Genomic DNA, 18,845 nt, shown 5'->3' on the forward strand with positions numbered 1-18,845 from the left:
AGCAAAGCAAGTTTATGCGTTACGAGATAGTTCTCATTCTCCTAATCCTAGACAAAAAAAATACGGAAAAGATTGTTTAATGTTCACTTTTGCTGCACAAAATTGGAAAACTTTACCATCTTACGTTACATCAACAACCAACTATAGTTTGTTTAGGAGATCTTTGAAAATATATTTTTTCCAGAAATGTGTTAAACAATTAAAATGAAGTTTGCATCTTAAATATTGTGAATTTAAATTTCATGTAGGAAGTCATTTTAATGATGCTGTAATTCTAGATGATTGTTCCATCTCATTATGCAAACCGCAGTGAACCACGCTCATTGGGTATTTGTAGTATATAAATACGGTCTGTGCCCTGATCATGACTGAACAGATTTGGATGGGCTGGAGTGGAGCTTCGATGACAACTTCAGAAGTTGGTGGAACAAGGCCAGTACTGGGCAGACTTCTAAGGCAAGGACAAATCAAGATCAAGTACAAGTATGAAGTATCATCATACTTTATGCTACGAGTTTATCTTGTTGGGCAGACTGGATGGACTGTACAGGTCTTTATCTGTTATCGTCTACTATATTACTATATGTAACTAATGTAATCTCCCTCTCAAGGAGCACTGGCCTTACAGGAGAACATGCTTCTGTAGACAGCCCTGGAAGGCTCTAGCTAAAAACTATTTGTATTAAGACATGTACATCCGAGTTTGCTTATCAAGTTCTTCAAAGTATTCATAGACAACCTTTACATCTTTGCGGTTTTTTTTTTTGTTGTTTTTCTTTTTAATACTGCTCACCGACATTAACATCACTCCAGACCAAATTTTCAAAGGAAACTATTTTATAAGAATGTCCCCCACCAGAGACACAAACATGCACACACATACACATAAATATATTCTCACTCTTCAGATAGCACACACGTGTATGCACACTCATTCTTCAGGCATGTACACTCTTGCTTTTCAGATAAACACGTGCGCTCTCATTTTTCAGGTACATGCGCGCACACGCATGCATTTTTCAGACTCTCTCTCTTCTGGTGCTGAGCTGCTGTTCATGTGCCCATTCAGTCAGTGCCCCCCTCCAACCAGCTCTCCCACCTTCATGTAAATTTCTGCATATGCTGCCAGCTCTATTTCTTAACCTGTAGCACCCTCCTCCTCACCCTTCCACTCCCCCCCCCCCATTCCTCTTAAATTCCTATCCTTTCTCAACAATTGCCCCCCCCCCCCCCCCCCTGCAGATCACTCACTGATTCACACCTCTGCAGAGCTCAGGCTTCACCATAACAATTCAACTCACCCCACTAGATCAGCCTTCCCACTGGCTGGATCCTGCCACAATTCCTGCAGTGGAAGGGGGGAGGGTTGAAAAGCTACAGAGGGCCAACTTCTGAAAAAATATCAACTTTAACCATATTTCTGACTCTGAGACAACCTTTCTGCTGTCCTTACTTTAGCTGCTTACTTGACCAGTTAGCGGTCATGCGCTGGCTCCTCCCAGGTTCCACCCAAGCTCCGCCTCAGCATTAACAGGACAGTACAGGGACGGTGAGTGGTGATATTCAGTGGCAAAGGCCTAGCTAAGTGCTGCTGAATATCAGCAGTTAGGCACCACAAGGAATTTAACTAGGCAGAGCTTGGTATTCAGTGGTTTGGATTATTGCAATTCTTTATATTTAGGCCTTTTGGCTGTAAGTCTGAAATCCTTACAGATATTCAAAGCGGCACGGCTTGTTTAGTTTCTGGTTGCCCGAGTTCTCGGCATTCTTTCTTCCTCAAGGATTGTATTGGCTACTTATTAGAGAAAGAATTTATTTTAAAATGATTCTTTTGATACATAAAGCTTTGGGGAACGCATCAGCTTTCTGTCTGTCATTTGTGCTTAAGATTTATACCTATGCTCATGCACTGAGAGCTGAAGATACATCATTTGTATTTTCCCGTTTAAGGAAAATTTTGAAGAGACCCAGAAGGGCAGCTTTTCAATTGCAGGCCCAAACATTTGGAATCAACTTCTACTTCAAATAAAGCTGGCTACTGATACTTGTGTTTAAAAAAAAAAAAAAAAACAACTTTTGAAAGGTTGTTTATTAGGGCATTTGAAAATCTGCGATAGGCATTCGAAAAGTGTTATATTTTTAATTGTGATTGTAGTAGAGACAATGTAAATTTTGATGATGAAGATTGGCGGCATTTTGTTTTGTATTTTCTTTTATTACTACTTTATTTTAATACAGTGTACAGTATATGTATTTTTGTTGTTTTTACTGATTGTGTGTGTATAATAAGTAAACTACCTAAAGGCAAAATATAAATCAATAAACTAAACTTTATGGTACTATGGATTATACAAGTGTTATTTGCTCAGGAATGTAAAGATAGGATTATAGGTATGAAAACACATTTTCTGTCAACTTATCACTATTCACCAAGTTATACACCAGTAATCTATTTCTTATAAAATCCAATTTTAGGTATGGAGTGCTTTTATTTCAAAACCACCAAGTATCCTTAAGCACTTGAAGTAACACCCAGGGAGCGGCACAGGCTGCCTGCGCTATGGTCCAGCAGCTCCAATGAGGATCTGGAAGGGGAGAGGTTACAAGTAGAACCATTTGATTAGGGCTTTCACAATGGAAAAGAATGGCAGAGAAAAGGAGATAGGTAACATCTTTCCAATGGTCTTAGCTGGTATGAAGGTTATATTAAGAATATACGAGCTCAGATGTCAGCTATTGCTAACTTCTAAAGATATTTTGATCCATCCCTTCAGACTTACCCTACAATTTGGACATTTGCTCTCTGAAATGTACTTGTTTTCATTACTGTGCCTGAAAGAGATTCTCTGGTACCAGCAGTGCAGGCTTCCTGTTGTTGCCACTTGCCCAGCGGATAATGGGAAAGTAGAGAAGCTGCCCCCCTTTATCACGGTCTTCAATGTTTATCCGTTTTAGTCCTGTGCTTGTAGAACATGAGTCACCAGCACAGTGATTGATGGGCAAAATGTTTCTTAGTATTTATTTGTTCATAAACAAACATGCTCGTCTTTCATAACAACTCATCCCCATATAAACAAACTTTCATGTACTGAGACAACTCTGTTCTGTAGTCTACAGAAATTCAATGATGTTTTAAATGACTGGACTTGAAATTTGATTCCCAATTATGTCTCCCATTTTTCAGGCTCACTAATGATGCAGGGGGAGGGAGGGGATTACGTTCAATGCCCCTGGTGGGAGCAGGTGTTGCTACAGGAGAGGGTTCCAGTCAATGTGAAATAAATGGCATCTGTAGGGTAATTCTATAAAGAAAACATCTAAACTTAGGTGCCAGATACATGCATAAACCATTAGAATACCAGCATATGTGCTCACCCCTATGTGGTATTCGATAAACATTTTTGTATTGATGATTTTGCTGCCATAAGATACTTATCTCACTGCTTGTTTGCATCATTTTGAGTGGTTTCATTTTTGACATTTTATGTTCTTCAGTGCATTTTCACTCACTGAGTTTTGTGCAAGTTGCTGACAAGGAATTATTGAATACAGAACCAGTTTTTCTCTTCATTTCCTAACGTCTGACATTTTTCAACAAGGTATGCTCTTTCTATTGGACAGATTATTGTTTTGTTGAACGCAATTATGTGGATATATATTCTATCATCTCCCTTTGTAATAAACTTTCTATATTGTATTACATATAGCAGCAATGGGATAATATAAATTGTTTTATTATTCTCAAAATGTAATACCATTACTCTCTGAATTAGTTTACAAGAAACAACATAGATATCTCAATCTTTGCCTTTTATTTATATCCTTGGAGTTTTAATATGCCTGTTTTAAATTTGTTTCCAGTTTTTTATGTTTCTTATGATTAAGATATTTTACCATTTCATTTTATTTTCTGCTTTTAGAAGAGCCAGGGCAGCAGTTCATTTTTCTGTCCCAGGCGGTAGATTGTCTTGGGCCACTCCTAGTAGGCACCTACATTCCTTTATAGGATACGCTATCAAGCACCCCCTGGCCACCTTCATATAGGCACCTAGTTATAAAACTACCTCCTAGTGGCCAGACACAGAGCTCACACAATTGCAGAGATCCATAGGAAGCCCTGAAGTATGAACAGTGTCACCACAGGGGCCAGTTTTCAAATACTTCCACACAGCTCCAAGCTACACACATGCTTTAGCATGTATACTTAGGAAAATGTTCAAACAGGAACTAGACAAATTCCTCCTCCCCCCCCCCCTTCCGATATTCAAAGCTATTTAAACCATCCAGACACAGCCACTGACCGGTTAAATAGCATATCAGCACCTAACCACTAATATTCAGCAGGAAATAACCGGTTATGCCAACATTCAGTGTGTAACTGGATAAGTTTAGCAAATAGGCCACATAAACAGCTGTCCTATCTTTAACTGCTAACAAATTAACTGGTTAAAGCTGAATATAGGCATAACCGGTTAACTTTTTAGAGGTTAAAAAACCCAGATATTCAATGTTGGTCGCTGCCTGCCCCTGGCTGAATATCAGGCCCATTGTTTCTCTTTTGGTGTGGATGGTTCAGCAAGGGGGAAAACAGCGTGGATACATCTGAAAATATAATATATGTGTGATGCTTTCAACCAAGAGGAAGACACAGAAGATAGTAGTCAGCGATGCCTCACTACTCGGCACCGCCGAATATTTTTTTCTAGTTGTGGAGTTTTCCTCACTGCTACAGAAGGTACTTGTTTTGCATTTTGTTTAGCTACACTGAAGTCTATTTGACCTTGAAACATCTGATTGGTCAGAGGCCCGAGGCAGGTGCTTAGATGCTGAACTGGCCGCTGTGTCGAGTCCTTTCAGTGTATTCCCACTAAACATTATTGATTACTATATTCTGTGTCCTCCTCGTGGTTTTCGGAGGTGCCATCCTTGCCCTACTCTTTGGTCGATTGTTCTACTACAGTTGTAGAATGTGTTGTTCCTTCACCTCTTGTGGGTGCTTCCCTTTACAGATTCTTTCTTCCCCTAGCCTAAATAAGCCTACAGGAGCACCTCTGCTAAATAAACGGGTGCTGTGGAACCTGCCCTCTCTGCAAATACAGCTAAAAGCACATGCAATTTCACAGTCAGGCCTTTTAGCCAATAACTGGGCTAGGTTCAAAGGGGATACAAATAAGTGAATATAATCCTGGTAGTTATGAAGAAAGGCTCATGGCATCATGGCCCACGAGGTGCCAGTTTCAAAGAAACTGGAAGCTCAAATCAGAAAATACATTTTCAAAAAAAAATCACACATTTTAATATTTGTGGTGACTGGAGGGAGTGGGGGTCTTCAAATGTAATGTGAAAAACACACTGGTACTGCATCTACAAGCAGGAACCAGTGTGTCCCTTTTTCCCCTTCTCTTCTCCTCCCTTCCTTCCCCCACCCCCTATTGGGTACAAAGGATAAAATATACAGTAAGTCACAGGTCAGGTGCACAAGCAGCCTCTCCCAGCCATCTACTCTGCTCACCCTTTTCTCATGGTCCCTATCCCGAGGGATGAACTCTTTGTCCCTCCCAGGTCCAGAGAGGTTCAGATGTCCCAGCACTCCTGGTTCCATCCTCCGTCTCCCCCTCCGTCCAGGACCATACGCCCCAGGCTGGCTGTGGCCCGAGTCCGACATCAAGACTGCCAAAGTAGAACAGTGAGACCCAATTAAGAACAGAAATCTGACATTTTCAAATTTTTCAAAATCTGTTGGGGTTTTTTTAAACTCAGCAACAGTAGCAAAATATCCTCATAAACATGACAAAATATACCAACTACATCGTGGAAGCAATAAATATCAGCAACAGATCTTTATATAAGGAAGATAAACAAGAACAAAGAGAAAAACGAAACCAATAGTTCAACAAACACGTTGCTGAAAAAATAAAGGTAAAAGAGGTGGCATTCATGAAATACAAAAGAACGCAAGAAGAAGGAAACAGAAGAGATTACTAGATAAAATTGAAAGAAATGGAGAGAAATAGACCTAGCAAGTCTCTGGTGAAAGAACAAATGGCTAAAAACATAAAGGTGACGAGATTTTTTCAGGTATATTAGTGAATAGAGGAAGGCTAGAAATGGAACTGTGAGACTGAAAGATGCTATGAATCACTATGTGGAGTAAAAAGCAGATACATGTTTAAAATACTTCTGTTTTGTCTTCATGAATGGAGAAATTAGGTCTTGCCTGATAATTTTCTTTCCTTTAGTCCTTCCCACTATTCCAGTAGCTGTGTTTATCAACCAGCAGATGGAGAACTGAAAATTGGGCTGAGATGTTGTCTCTCTTGGCATCCAATCCAGCTCCTCAGTATTTACGTGGACAAACAGTAAGGAGAAACTAAAAAAAAAAAACACAACAACCTTATACAACTCGGTAACGCAACACCAACCAGACGAGCAAATATGTGCGGACCTCTCATATCTAAACAACTTGTAGAGAACAAGAGATATGCAGGAAGCAACATGGAAGTGTCATTATTTGACCCACTGCTCCACACCAACTAAACAAATCAGAAACCTTGAGCAGGCCTCTGGAGTAGTGGGAAGGACAAATGGAAAGAAAATTCAATCAAGACAGACCTGATTTCTCCTTCTGCTACACGGTTTCCCACTATTCTAGAACCTATGGGATGTTTAAAAGCAATTCCAAACCAAAAAATGAAACTACTATCATCATCAATGCACCAAAAAATCTAACAACCCTTAACGGGGAATCCTCACAGGCATGAAAACCTTGTTGATTTTTTAATACAATAAACATAAGAAGAGCCTTACTGGGTCAGACCAATAGTCCATTTAGCCCAGTATCCTGCTTCTAGCAGTGGCCAATCCAGGTCACAAGTACCTGGCAGAAACACAATTAGTAGCACCATACCATGCTACCAAACCCAGGCAAGCAGTGGCTTCCCCCACGTCCATCTCAACAACAGACTATGGACTTTTCCTCCAAGAAATTGCCCAAACCTTTTCAAACCCAGATACGCTAACCGCTGTTACCACATCCTCCAGCAATGAGTTCCAAAGCTTAACTATTCTTTGAGTGAAAAAAAAATACTTCCTCCTATTTGTTTTAAATGTATTTCAATGCAATTTCATCGAGTGTCCCCTGGTCTTTGTACTTTTTTGAATAAGTAAATAAAATCGACTCACCTCCACCTGCTCCACACCACTCAGGATTTTGTAGAACTCAGTCAATCCTATCCCCCCCTCTGCTGTCTTTTCCAAGCTGAAGAGCCCTAATCCCTTTAGCCTTTCATCATACAGGAACAGTTCCTTTCCCTTTATCATTTTGGTAATTCTTCTTTGAACCTTTTCTAATTCCACTATATGAGATATGGCAACCAGAATTTAACGCAATACTCAAGGTGAAGTCACACCATGGAGCAATACAGAGGCTTTATAATATTTTTGGTCTTATTTTGCATCCCTCTCCTAACAATTCCTAGCATCCTGTTTGCTTTTTTTGGCCGTCGCCACACACTAGGCAGAAGACTTCAGCGTGCTGTCTACAATGACACCCAAGTCTTTTTCTTGAGTGCTGACTCCTAAATTAGACCCTAACATCAGATAACTATGATTCTGATTATTCTTCCCAATGTATCCATCCTTTTCCATTTGTGTACATTAAATTTCATCTGCCATTTGGATGCTCAGTCTCCCAGTTTCCGAAGGTTATCCTGCAATTTTTCACAATGCACATGCATTTTTGACATCGTGTCATCTGCAAATTTAGTCACCTCACTAATCATTCTGATTTTCAGATCATTTAAAAATATGTTTAATAGCTGTGGTCCCAGTACAGATCCCTGCAGAACTCCACTATTCACTCCTCAGCTACCAAGAACGCTGTCCTTAGCATACGATTTTTCAAGGTGGTCTTCCGGAGTGGCTGAAAAGGAGGTTTCTGAAGAGCCTGAAGGACTACATTAAGGTTCCACTTTGGACATGGCGTACAAAAGGGAAGTCGCAAGAAGCCCACTCCCTGCAAAAATCTAATGATATCTGGGTGAACTGCAAGAGACAGACGTCGTCAAGAGTTGGCACCTGAAACAGGACAAAGTTGCAACCTGAATTTTGAGAGAACCTAATGCCAATCTTTTCTAAAGGCCTGCCTGGAGAAACTCTAGGATGTGCGCGATCTGAGCAAAGAAGGGAGAAAGCCCATGCTCAGAACACCACACCCTCGCATACCCCATGGATTTAGAGTATTTCCAAGCCTGAAACAAGGCAGCAATGACTAAATCAGAATAACATTTTTGTCTCAACTGAGCCCTTACAATGGCCAAGCTATAAAACCAAAGGGGCACAAATCCTTCATGGACACCAAAACCTTGCTTCAGTAGGCCATGTAACTGTGGAAGACAGAGGATCCCTATCCAGCTGTTGAATTAGGTCTGCATACCATGGCCAATCAGGGGCTACGAGAATGATTTGACCCTGGTGCAATGTGATCCTTTTCAACACGCGGCCTACCATGGGCCAAGGAGGGAAGACTTACAGTAGATGCATCTCTAGCCAGGGCTGCAGTAGGGCATTGATCCCCATTGAGCCCGCTTTTTTTCCAATGGTTGAAAAATTTGGGCACTTTGGCATTCCTTTTCATCACCATCAACTCCAGAAGTGGAGAACCCCATCGGTCCACTATCAGCTGAAAACCCTGGCTGGATAGCTTCCATTCTCCCAGGTCCAAGAAGTGCTTGCTAAGTAAGTTCACCTCCACATTCAAAGACCCAGCAATGTGAACTGCCGACAAGCAGAGATTTTTCTCTGCAGAACTCACGAGAGAGACCACTTCCACTGGACGGCTACGGGTCCCACCTTGCTTGTTGATATAAGCCACCGCAGTTGCACTGTCAGAGAAAACTCAGCCTGGGGCCCCCACCAGAAAGAGAGCAGCTCCAAGCGTTTTATTGAATACTGAGACTCCTGCCTGGTGCCAACTGGAACTTGAGCTCCGCAACCCAACTGGCTGGTGTCCGTTGTCACCACCTCGCATTGTGTTATTGGAAAGGGAGCTCCAACAGTCAAATTCCTTGGTGACAACATAAGAATAGCCATACTGGGTCAAACCAATTGTCCATCTAGCCTAGTATCCTGCTTCTAACAGTATATGACTGCTTGGGAAAGTGATCTTAAACTTGGGCTCAATCTGAATGGGAGAATATTTTGAACTGTAACTATAAGATGTCTGTTTCTATACAAATCAAAGAGCATAATTATGAGATGGTATCTCACCCCTACACACCTTCGTTATATGTGCCCTAATATCTCTCCTTTGTGCTGGCGTCAGTGTGGATCTCCAGGCACCTATCTTCATATGTGGTGGGATTGTGTTATATTGTGTCCGTTTTGGAGGGCAGTCCAAGGAGATGTTCACCCAAATACTCGATTGGCCTTTTATCCAAGCAGTGTGCCTTCTTAATGTATCTGCTATATCTTCAGGAGATATAGCAGATACATGCAGCGGGTTTTTGCCTTTTGTCTTACCGCACCCAGATGCGCAATTGCTTTTGTGTTTGGAAATCCTCTCACGCGCTCCACATCTGGCAGACTGGACGAATCGATTGAGACACCTCATGATAATGGAAAAACTCACAGCTATTCAACATAGTAAAGACACTTTCAGCGCCAATGGACTCCTAATCTTATTTCACTTCCCAATAATCATTTAATCACTGCTTGCTCTTAATTTGTGCTGATGAATGGAGTTTTTATCTGGTTTTTAGATATGTTCACAGTTCTCTTCAAGTGGGGGGTGGGGCACTAGTGGTTTTGAGTCCTATTTTTGCTGTTAATAGTGGATTTTCTTATCTGTATATTGTTTTATTTTTTCCCTACCCTTTGTTCTTGCGTGTTTTCTTGAAAAATTCAATGAACACTACATGGAAGGAAAAAACAAAGAGGTACGGGTGAACTCTAAATTCCCTGGTGCTGAAAGAAGGCCACCACCACCATAACCTTAGCAAATGTTCTCGGTACCGTGGTGAGACTGAATGGCAAAGCTCTTCAACTTAGAAAAGAGATGGATGAGGGCAGATATGACAGAGGAATACTGAGTGGTGTAGAGCAGTGTTTCCCAAGGGTCCTAGAGTACCCTTACCAAAGTCAGGTTTTTAGGATATCCACAAATTAATGAACATGCATGAAAGATTTGCATATAATGGAGGCAGTGTATGCAAATCAAGTTCATGTATATTCATTGGGGATATCCTGAAAACCTGACTGGCAAGGGGTATCCAGGACTTGGGAAACACTGGTGTGGAGCGAGTAGAAATGAATCAATTTTTTACTCTTTCAAAAAGTACAAAGACCAGGGGACACGCTGGGTTATGGCAGACGCCATCACACACACTACTGGGGGGTTAGCATTAGCAGACATTCCATGTCATGCAGGACAAGCTGATCCGGTCCTGGTTTCACCACACTGCATGTGAGGTCTTGTAGTTCAAATTTCTCCAAGAAAAAGGTGCACTACCATTCCACGAATGCAATTTGACAAAACCAGGCCCAGATCAGCCCGTCCCTCATAACATAGAAGTCTAAGCAACCCTAAGCCCGAGTACTGTTTCAGCCTCCCAAGGTCCCCAATTAAATCTAATTAATCAGTCCCCCCCCCCCCTACACACTAACTTTAAAACATAATATACAAAAACCCACCTTCCCCTGCTCTCTCCACTTCCCTTCGGTACAGACAGGCCCGACCTCCGGCTCCTTTTCCGCCCCCTGACCTGGAAATTCAAGCAGCTGTAGAGGCTTCCTACAGCGGCTGAGCCTGCTGGGAACTGTAGTGCCGAGCTGGTGCAAGCAATCACCTGCACTCCCCAGCCCTACATTTCACAGAACCACGCAACTTCCACAGTGCCTAAGGGAGACAGTGAGGCCGAATATACCGAGTCATGCGTATTCGGCGCCGGTCTAACCTTTCTTCCGCTCTCCTCCTCGTCCACAGTGTGACTTCTTTTCTTCATTCTCCAATTCCCCGTCCCCGCGTATTACTCTTACTTTCAAACACGTCTTTCAGATTACCTGTAACCAGCTCCGGCGTCCCACTCCCGAGTTCCGCCCCCTCTTGTACGACTTCCTGTTTCCGTCGCACACGCTCCTCGCACAGAGACGTTGCGGGGGGGGGGGGGGGTGTTGTCAGAGAAGGAAAGGGGTGGGGGTAGCAGGTGGTCTTCTGGAGTTGGCGATAGTGACCGTAAACAGATTTGAAGGTAAGACGGGAGAGGGTATGGGAGCGAGGAAATGAATCCGGGTAGGGTAGGGGGTTGTTACGTGTGAGTTGTTGAGTATGTGCTTCTGCCGCTTTGGCTCTCACCACACTTGATTTTTTTTTATGTCCAAGAATTTTATTGGTTTTAGAAAAAGACAAACAATTTATCAAGCAATAACATCAACTGTAATTCAGAATTCAAACAAAAATAAAAACACCTGCAAATCAAAATAATAAATCTTAAACTAGTTACCTAAGATTATCAGATAATTATCCACATGAGACCAAATTTTAGCAGTAGAACATGTCTCGCCCGTTTTGTGTGCAACAGAGGTTTCAAATTTATGAATCTGTAAAATTGAATGCCACCAAAAAGTAGAATCTTTCCAAATGCATAAGAACCATTGCAGCATGCATTGCAGCAACAACTAAAATGTTCAGTAATTTTTGTTGGGAAACGTCCAATCGATCTTGGAATAGCACAGAACCTAACATAATAATTGAAAGAGTAATTGGACCCTGTACAGGAAGAATATCCTATATAACAAAACGCACCTCCAACATTCTGAAGCTGACTGCATGGTGGCTGAGGCATTTCAGCTCTCTGTATCCATCTCCTGAATTGACATCACGTACTTCCGGGTTCGTCACAAGCAGAAGTGACCAACCACATGAGGTTTCTCGGCTTCTGAATGTTGGAGGTGCATTCTATTAAATAGGATTGGTCAGTTCCTTGAAGCACAGCCAGAGCTCAGCATCCTGCACAGTAACGCTCAGACACCAGAGAGGGAGGGGGGAGGTATCTCTGTCACACACACACACTCTCACTCTCACACTATGTCTCACACTGTATCACATTCACTCTCTTGGTCTCATACACTTTCAGGCATATTTTCAAAGCACTTAGCCTCCCAAAGTTCCATAGAAACCTATGGAACTTAGCCTCCCAAAGTGCTTTGAAAATATGCATGTCAGTCTCACAGAGAGTCTGTGTCTGTCACACACAGTATATCTGTGTGAAACACACTTTCACACACTGTGTCTCACATACGCACTTGCACACACTCTCTCTCATAGACACACACTCGCACGTTCACTCTCTCTCACACACAGTCACTCTCACATACACTCAAACATACACACTCCGAGGAAAACCTTGCTAGTGCCCGTTTCATTTGTGTCAGAAATGGGCCTTTTTTACTAGTTTGAAATAAAAGACCACACCTGACACCAAAAGTCATAAATTATTCTACAATCAAAAATCATATGACGCAAAGTACCAGCATGCGAGCCACAGGAGCAACATTTGTTGTTATTTGAAAGAGCAGCTACCACCAATTTATGAGGAGTCCAGATCGCCCTATGACGAAAGAAATATAAAGACTCTCACTGATGACATCACCTACTGCAGGATAGGAGCAGGGAACATACTGACACCAAAGAGAGGCTTGGAACACACAGGAAGTGAGCACACAGGAAAGACAGACAGGAGCCATCTTGGGAAAGGCTGGGAGCACACAGGAAAGACAGACAGGAGCCATCTTGGAAGCTGGACAGACAGGAGCCATCTTGGAAACTGAACATCAGTAAATAAGGTGAGTAAAAGAGGAGTCATGACCACAGTCGTGACACCATCATCATACTAAATAAAAACTAAGCACTTAATAATAACTGCACAATACCTCATAGCTACAAACTATAAAGATGGTCACATTCCATATGAAGGAGCACTCCATCTCGAGCTGTTCACAGATGGTAATTCAACAGGACAGTCAGTGAATATAAACTTGCTGATGAAACTGTGGTAAAATAGGTACTGTAGAAATATGGCACAGCCAAGGGCCACTACTGGAATGGTGGGAGCCCAAGCTTAAAGGACCAGGCCTTTTGGAAACTTTGGCCAGGCTAAAAATCAAATGGCTTGTACAGCCGGAGGCCTGCTGGAAAAGCAAGGCCCAGTCTAAAGCCCAGACGGAGGCCTAATTGGAAAAGGATTGGTCAAGGAATCTGAAATCAAAATGGAATCTTTCATCTGTGAAATGGCTTCCTTCATCTCTGTATCAGAGTTAGAGGAGGCTTCTTTTTACAGTTAATAAATTGTGAAATGTCCCTAACTCAAAAACAAAAAGAATTGGAAAGTACCCAAAAACACAAGGTGTTGAAGACAGAACAGGGAAATGTGAAAAGGTTGTTGTCAGTTTGCTGACAGTTGTGGTTAGAGACAAAGTTGGGCCATCTGTCCGAAAGGGAGGGAGATCTTCCTGAGGAGCATCTGCGGTTGGGCATGAAAAGGGGGGTCATCTGCGTAAACAAGTTTATCATAGGAATGTATGAGAGCCTATTGATTTGAATGCAAGCCAGAGAGTATAAAAGCTGACAGCAAATGTAAGCAAGGTGGAGAACTCCATAGGCATGCCATGCTGCCTGTTGGACCTCCACCCCTGCTCGTGTATCTACTCATCTTGTATTACTTTTGAAAGTTGACCAATAAAGCCATATGTCTTTGAACCTAATCCTTTCCCTCCTCCTTATTTCACTGTATAACTAACTTTTAGGTTTGAGTGGGTATTAGGGATAAGTTCCACACTCCCATATGAATATGGAGTCAGATGATTACATGGTAAGCCTTCTAGAGGTCCTCTCTGGTATTTGGGCAACTGAACAGCATACCAGACAGGACCCATGGGACAGTTAACCCCCATAAAATTCAGTACCCAGGACAGACAAAGATTACATTTTGTCAAAATTGGATTACTGCAGCAGGTTACTTAAGACATGATATAGGGCACTGCAGGTTATACAGAATGCTGTTGCACCGTCGATCATGGGGGCATCAAAATTTCAACATGTGAGTCTAAAGTTAGAGTCCCAGTGCAATATCGCATTCAGTAAAAAGTGTTGACTTTGATTTACCAAGCACTACATACAGTAGCTCCTCGGTATTTGAGCCATGTAATACAGTGGTATGCTCTGTCTTGCTATTAGCGATCTGAGAATGAAAGACGCCTTGTGGTGCCAACTCCGAATACCATCCATCATGTAGAGACATCAGCATGTGCTTTTTCTTTAGCAAGGCCACTGTTATGGAATAAGCTTCCAGAGCACATTAGGTGGTGGTCAACATTGCAGCATAAGATGTTATTAAAGACTCATTTATTTATGCAGGCTTTCCTTACCAAGTAAGTTACTGTATGGGGAGTGGTAGCTGGTATCAGGCATTTGTGATGGAAAATAGATAATAGGGAGATTTTATATAGATATATATTGTGATAAACACAGGACTGCCCTACCCTGAGGAGGCCACCAGAGGGTGCTCTCCTAGAGAAAAGATTGAAAAATGCCATAATATGGTCCCTAGAGGGAGCTCCAATGGGACACCAGGGTAATGACCTGAAGGGGTCACTAGAGGGAGCGCCAGCCAAGGCCGGACCCGTGGCAGAGTATTCCCCTTTAAGAAGAAAGGCACACAGGAGAAGGCTCTGGACTCTTCCAGAACTAGGAGGAGGGACCCAGAAAGGGTGTGGTGGGACTGGGCTATTAGCAGCCCTATATAAAGAGCACCTCCAGAGGAGCTAGAGGAGAGGAATTGGGGAAGGTGGAAGCTGAGTGAGACGGATTCTTCTAAAACCAAGAAGGTACATACCTGGCTATGGGTATAGTAGTAATGGAGTATTATTTGAAGTTGACTAACAGCCATGGGGTGGAGGACAGCACTGTAAAGTGAATGATGAAAGTCCTGTCCAGGGGAGGAGGCTGTTTTAAGCTGAGACCCAGGTCTCCCAAATAAGTGGGCTCAGTGGAGAAGAAAGAAGTGGTTCCCCACAAGATTGGAACAGGGATGCTAATATAGTGGATTTGCATCTGCTGATCAATTTACATATCTGGCAAAGCTGAGAAACCAGGATTATATTCCCAAGGAAGCTGTCAGGGGGCACATCAGGTGTACCAGAAAGGTGATCTGTTACCCAAGGATACATCAGAGAAGGATTCTAGAAAATGATAATAAATGAGGAACAAGTCACCCTGATTTCAAAGAGGAGCCCAAACATTGAGACTAGGATTACAGGTTACCATAGAGATTTGTCTCAGAGCCTTTTTCAGAGGCAAAGCGCTAGTGAGCCTTGACTGTGGACTTGTGATGTTGGACAGGAGTCACAAGAGGGCCCTCAGCACATAGTAGTAGTATGTTATGTGTTTGTGTGTGTTTATTACATATTTTCACAAATATAACCCATGGGTTATATAAGTTTTTACTTACCATGACTACCCAGTATGGGTTAAACAAAGGTGTTATTACATTTAAAGGTCACTGAGAAGGAGGCATTCTTTATATAGAAAAAAAAACCCCACAATTCCTGAAATGATTACAAAAAAATACTTTTATTACAAGAAGCATTTAGTATAATCCCCATAGTACCTTTGGTAATAAACCTTATAGGGAGGCATTGAACAGATCTATAGCAAAAAAAACCTTTGTGCTATAGATAAGTTTGTGTCATTCTGACACACAAACTTATACACCCAGTTAACTCCTCCATAAAAATTGGGGATCTTCATTTCAATGGTTAATGCTTTAGCCTTCTGTTTTATACTGATGGTGGAAACAACCCTGCAGCAATCTCATTGCGTAAGTACCCACTGTTTCAGATTTGCCTCCAAATTGGGCCATTTGGCAGATTTTCCATACCATGCACACTTTCTAGGGTAGATTTCTTTAAAGTTTTTCCTCAGCTTTGCACCATTCAAGAACAGACTTGTCATCAATGGAAAACATAACACCCAGCTTCACAATTTCCATGTTCTTTCACATATTCGACTGCCAGTAATTTGAAGTCAGCTGTATATGACTTTCTTTCTGGCATTGTGAAACCAGTAAATTTATGGTAAACCTTTCCTTTATATCGGCTAGCCTTGCTTTTCCTCCAGCCTAGCATTGTTGGCGTGCCTCAGCCACCCACACCCACGCTCATATCAGCTCAAAGAACTGAGTGTGTATGGGGAATACAGGGGTGTTAGCTATACAAAACCTTTTTTACTTGGTTCCTTCTTTTCCGCGGGATATACATGAGTGCGGGTAAATTATATATGTGGCAAGTTTTGTAAGCTGCTTAGTGTTAGGTGGGTTACAGAGGATTCCAGCAGGCACCAGCCCTTATATCAGTGATACCACTGGAAAAGTTCAGATTCTTTACCTCTGTGTTCTGCCCAGGAAGGGATGCAACCCATTGGTGTAGACTATTCTAATAGGACTCAAGGAAATAAATTAACAGGTAAATGTCGCTATTCATTTTTTTCTTCTATGGGTTTGGTTTACAAAAGCTTTTTTTTCTCTCTCTCTCATTTTGTGATGATAGTCAGGCAAATCTCTGTGAGCTCATGTGCCTTCTGTTCTTAAATTTGCAGTTATTCAGTTCTTTACAGCCATGAAATACCGTTTTATTGGACCAGTGTTATAATTTCCTAAGAATGTTAATGTATTTGAGCTTTTCAAACATTATAGTGGTTAGCTGCCAATTTTTCATTCTTGCTCATAAAATAAACTGCTGAATTCAGTTTCTTACTCTTTTTTTTTTTTTTTTTCCAGAACAGGTTTGTCAAGACGAAAGGTTTCCTGAGTGTGAGTTGTTTTTACAGGATATGATATCAAGATGTTGGTGGAAAGTCACCAGATTGAGGAAACAAATCTTACTTTGCTATACACCATCCTCTTCCACTGGAGCACTAGGAAGACGGAAGGGACCTCTTCCATTGGAACAATGGGAACATAAGACATGGATCAAGATTTTGGGTTTACTTACATAAGTGTCATCTGATGGAACTTGACAGCACTTTGAAGAAAGGCTATGGGATCTATGCAAACAGGTCGTGGGACCCATTATAACACTTCATCTGCAAATATGTTTATGAAGTAAACCCAAAACAGAATGTAAACTAATAGAAACTGGAAAGGGCCATGGAAGCCTAAGTGAAGCCTCTTTTTTATGTATTGTGTCTTCTTCAACATTTGTCAAAGTATAATAAAAAATATAACAGAAGTGCTTTTCAGCCTTCATATAGACAAGCTATAATGGCCAGCTTAAATTCATAATCTAGACATTTAGAAGAGAGTTGAATTAGGCATTTACTAGTTATTTGTGTAGTTAATTAGAAATTCAGCAGTGTTTATACTAGGACATATTTCTATTGTATGTTTCCTGTCTGAATTTAATATTCATTTTCCTTTCTTTTCTAGGATGCCTGTGAAACTTTGGAAGTGATGGACTAGGCCAGATATCCATGGAATTGTGCTGGCCTCTCTCAGATGATGGTCCACACTACCCAAGGGATGTATTTTAAGGTCAATGTGAACTTGGCTGATGAGCAGGAGCAACAGCTATGCTGGAAAAAGGTGGGGGAGAAACTTCATGAAAAGATCAGTGATGAACAGACATAAATACCTGCCACAGATGCCAACGCAGTCAGTGGTTGACAATGATCTTTTAATTAATTTTTATATTTATATAATTTACAAGAATTACAATATAAGCTTGTACAGAAAAATGCTAAAGATTAAATCATAATTGAAATTACACATAATAAAGAAAAAGAAGTACCTCAATAGTGTATATTAAGCTCACAAGGACAAAACGTTAAGAAATAAGTATGTCAACAATTAACTAACAAAAAAAATACTGTGTTCCAAGAGCATTTGGATTTACAACAGACCCCAATCTAACAGGATCTACACTTGAAGCTCCCAAAGCCATCTTACTATTAAGGTGACACTGTGCAGGTTTGGAAAAAAATATACTTCACAAAATGGTATTTGACTATACATTTGCATGAAAAATGGACAAAGGTTTTGATCAGCTGACCATCCTTTAAACTTCTTACTTATACAAAATGTCAAGTTACAGATTTCACATAGCCCACGTTGCCACTACAGTGAGGAGACTGATCATGGACATGCTGGCTCTTTACCTACAGCCGTTTGCTGTGGAACTTTACTTTTTCTAGTAAGATTTTGTAGGGAGCCTTAGATTGCTGTAGCTGATGTACACAGCCTATGTGTAGCCAGCTGGAATAGAGAGAGCACTCACCTGCCTGAGAGAACGTTGTATTTTAAGTTTGTAAATTTCTGAGGTGGTTCATTTTTGTTCATCATTCCTTAAACTAGCGTTTTTCAACCATGATCCATGGCTTCTTCCCAGGTGTGCCATGGGGATCTCATGAGGGTCCCCTCTACAAAGCTGTGCTGCATCTTCTACGCACACTCCACACCCCCTGCCCGAACCGGCATCTTTCACCCGCATTCCCCCCCCCTCCTCCGAGGTCAGCCAGCTTTTTATTCCTTTCCTCTCCTCCCCAAACGCTCATCTAACCTCATTCATTACCAGCAGTGTCGGCGATCAAGGCAGGTTGATCCTGGAAGCTTTCTTTCTGCAGCTTACACCTCATCTGATGCAATGTCCTGTCCCCGCATAGGCGGGAGCTGCAGAAAAAAAAGCTTCAGGGAGTAGCCTGCCTGGATCGCCGATGCTGCTGGTACTGAATGAGAAAGTTGGAAGACCGTCAGGGAGAGGAGGAAAGGCATAAAAATAGTTGCTGGACCTTGGGGGGG

General features: G+C 41.7%; 1 protein-coding gene and 1 long non-coding RNA gene across 7 annotated transcripts in view; one reads left to right on the top strand and one right to left on the bottom strand.

Annotated features, from left to right (window-relative positions):
• The window catches only part of SMG9 (SMG9 nonsense mediated mRNA decay factor), a 49,612-nt gene extending 38,497 nt beyond the window's left edge, over positions 1–11,115 (bottom strand). The window contains exons 1-3 of one of the 6 annotated variants that reach the window (XM_030212660.1): positions 10,953–11,038; positions 6,218–6,370; positions 5,513–5,670 (exon numbers count right to left, since the gene is read on the bottom strand). In XM_030212660.1, the coding sequence (XP_030068520.1) occupies positions 5,513–5,665 (153 nt within the window). In that variant the 5' untranslated portion in view covers positions 5,666–5,670; positions 6,218–6,370; positions 10,953–11,038. The other 5 variants (XM_030212662.1, XM_030212663.1, XM_030212659.1 and 2 more) reach the window with 5 other exon arrangements.
• Positions 11,116–11,164: 49 nt separating this feature from the next.
• LOC115475931 lies at positions 11,165–18,816 on the top strand. The gene is made up of 3 exons (XR_003943121.1): positions 11,165–11,246; positions 16,830–16,862; positions 17,478–18,816. It is a non-coding gene; the product is annotated as an uncharacterized LOC115475931 (long non-coding RNA).
• The last annotated feature ends 29 nt before the right edge of the window (positions 18,817–18,845 follow it).

The sequence above is a fragment of the Microcaecilia unicolor genome, chromosome 8, assembly GCF_901765095.1.
Source record: "Microcaecilia unicolor chromosome 8, aMicUni1.1, whole genome shotgun sequence".
Classification (NCBI taxonomy): domain Eukaryota; kingdom Metazoa; phylum Chordata; class Amphibia; order Gymnophiona; family Siphonopidae; genus Microcaecilia; species Microcaecilia unicolor.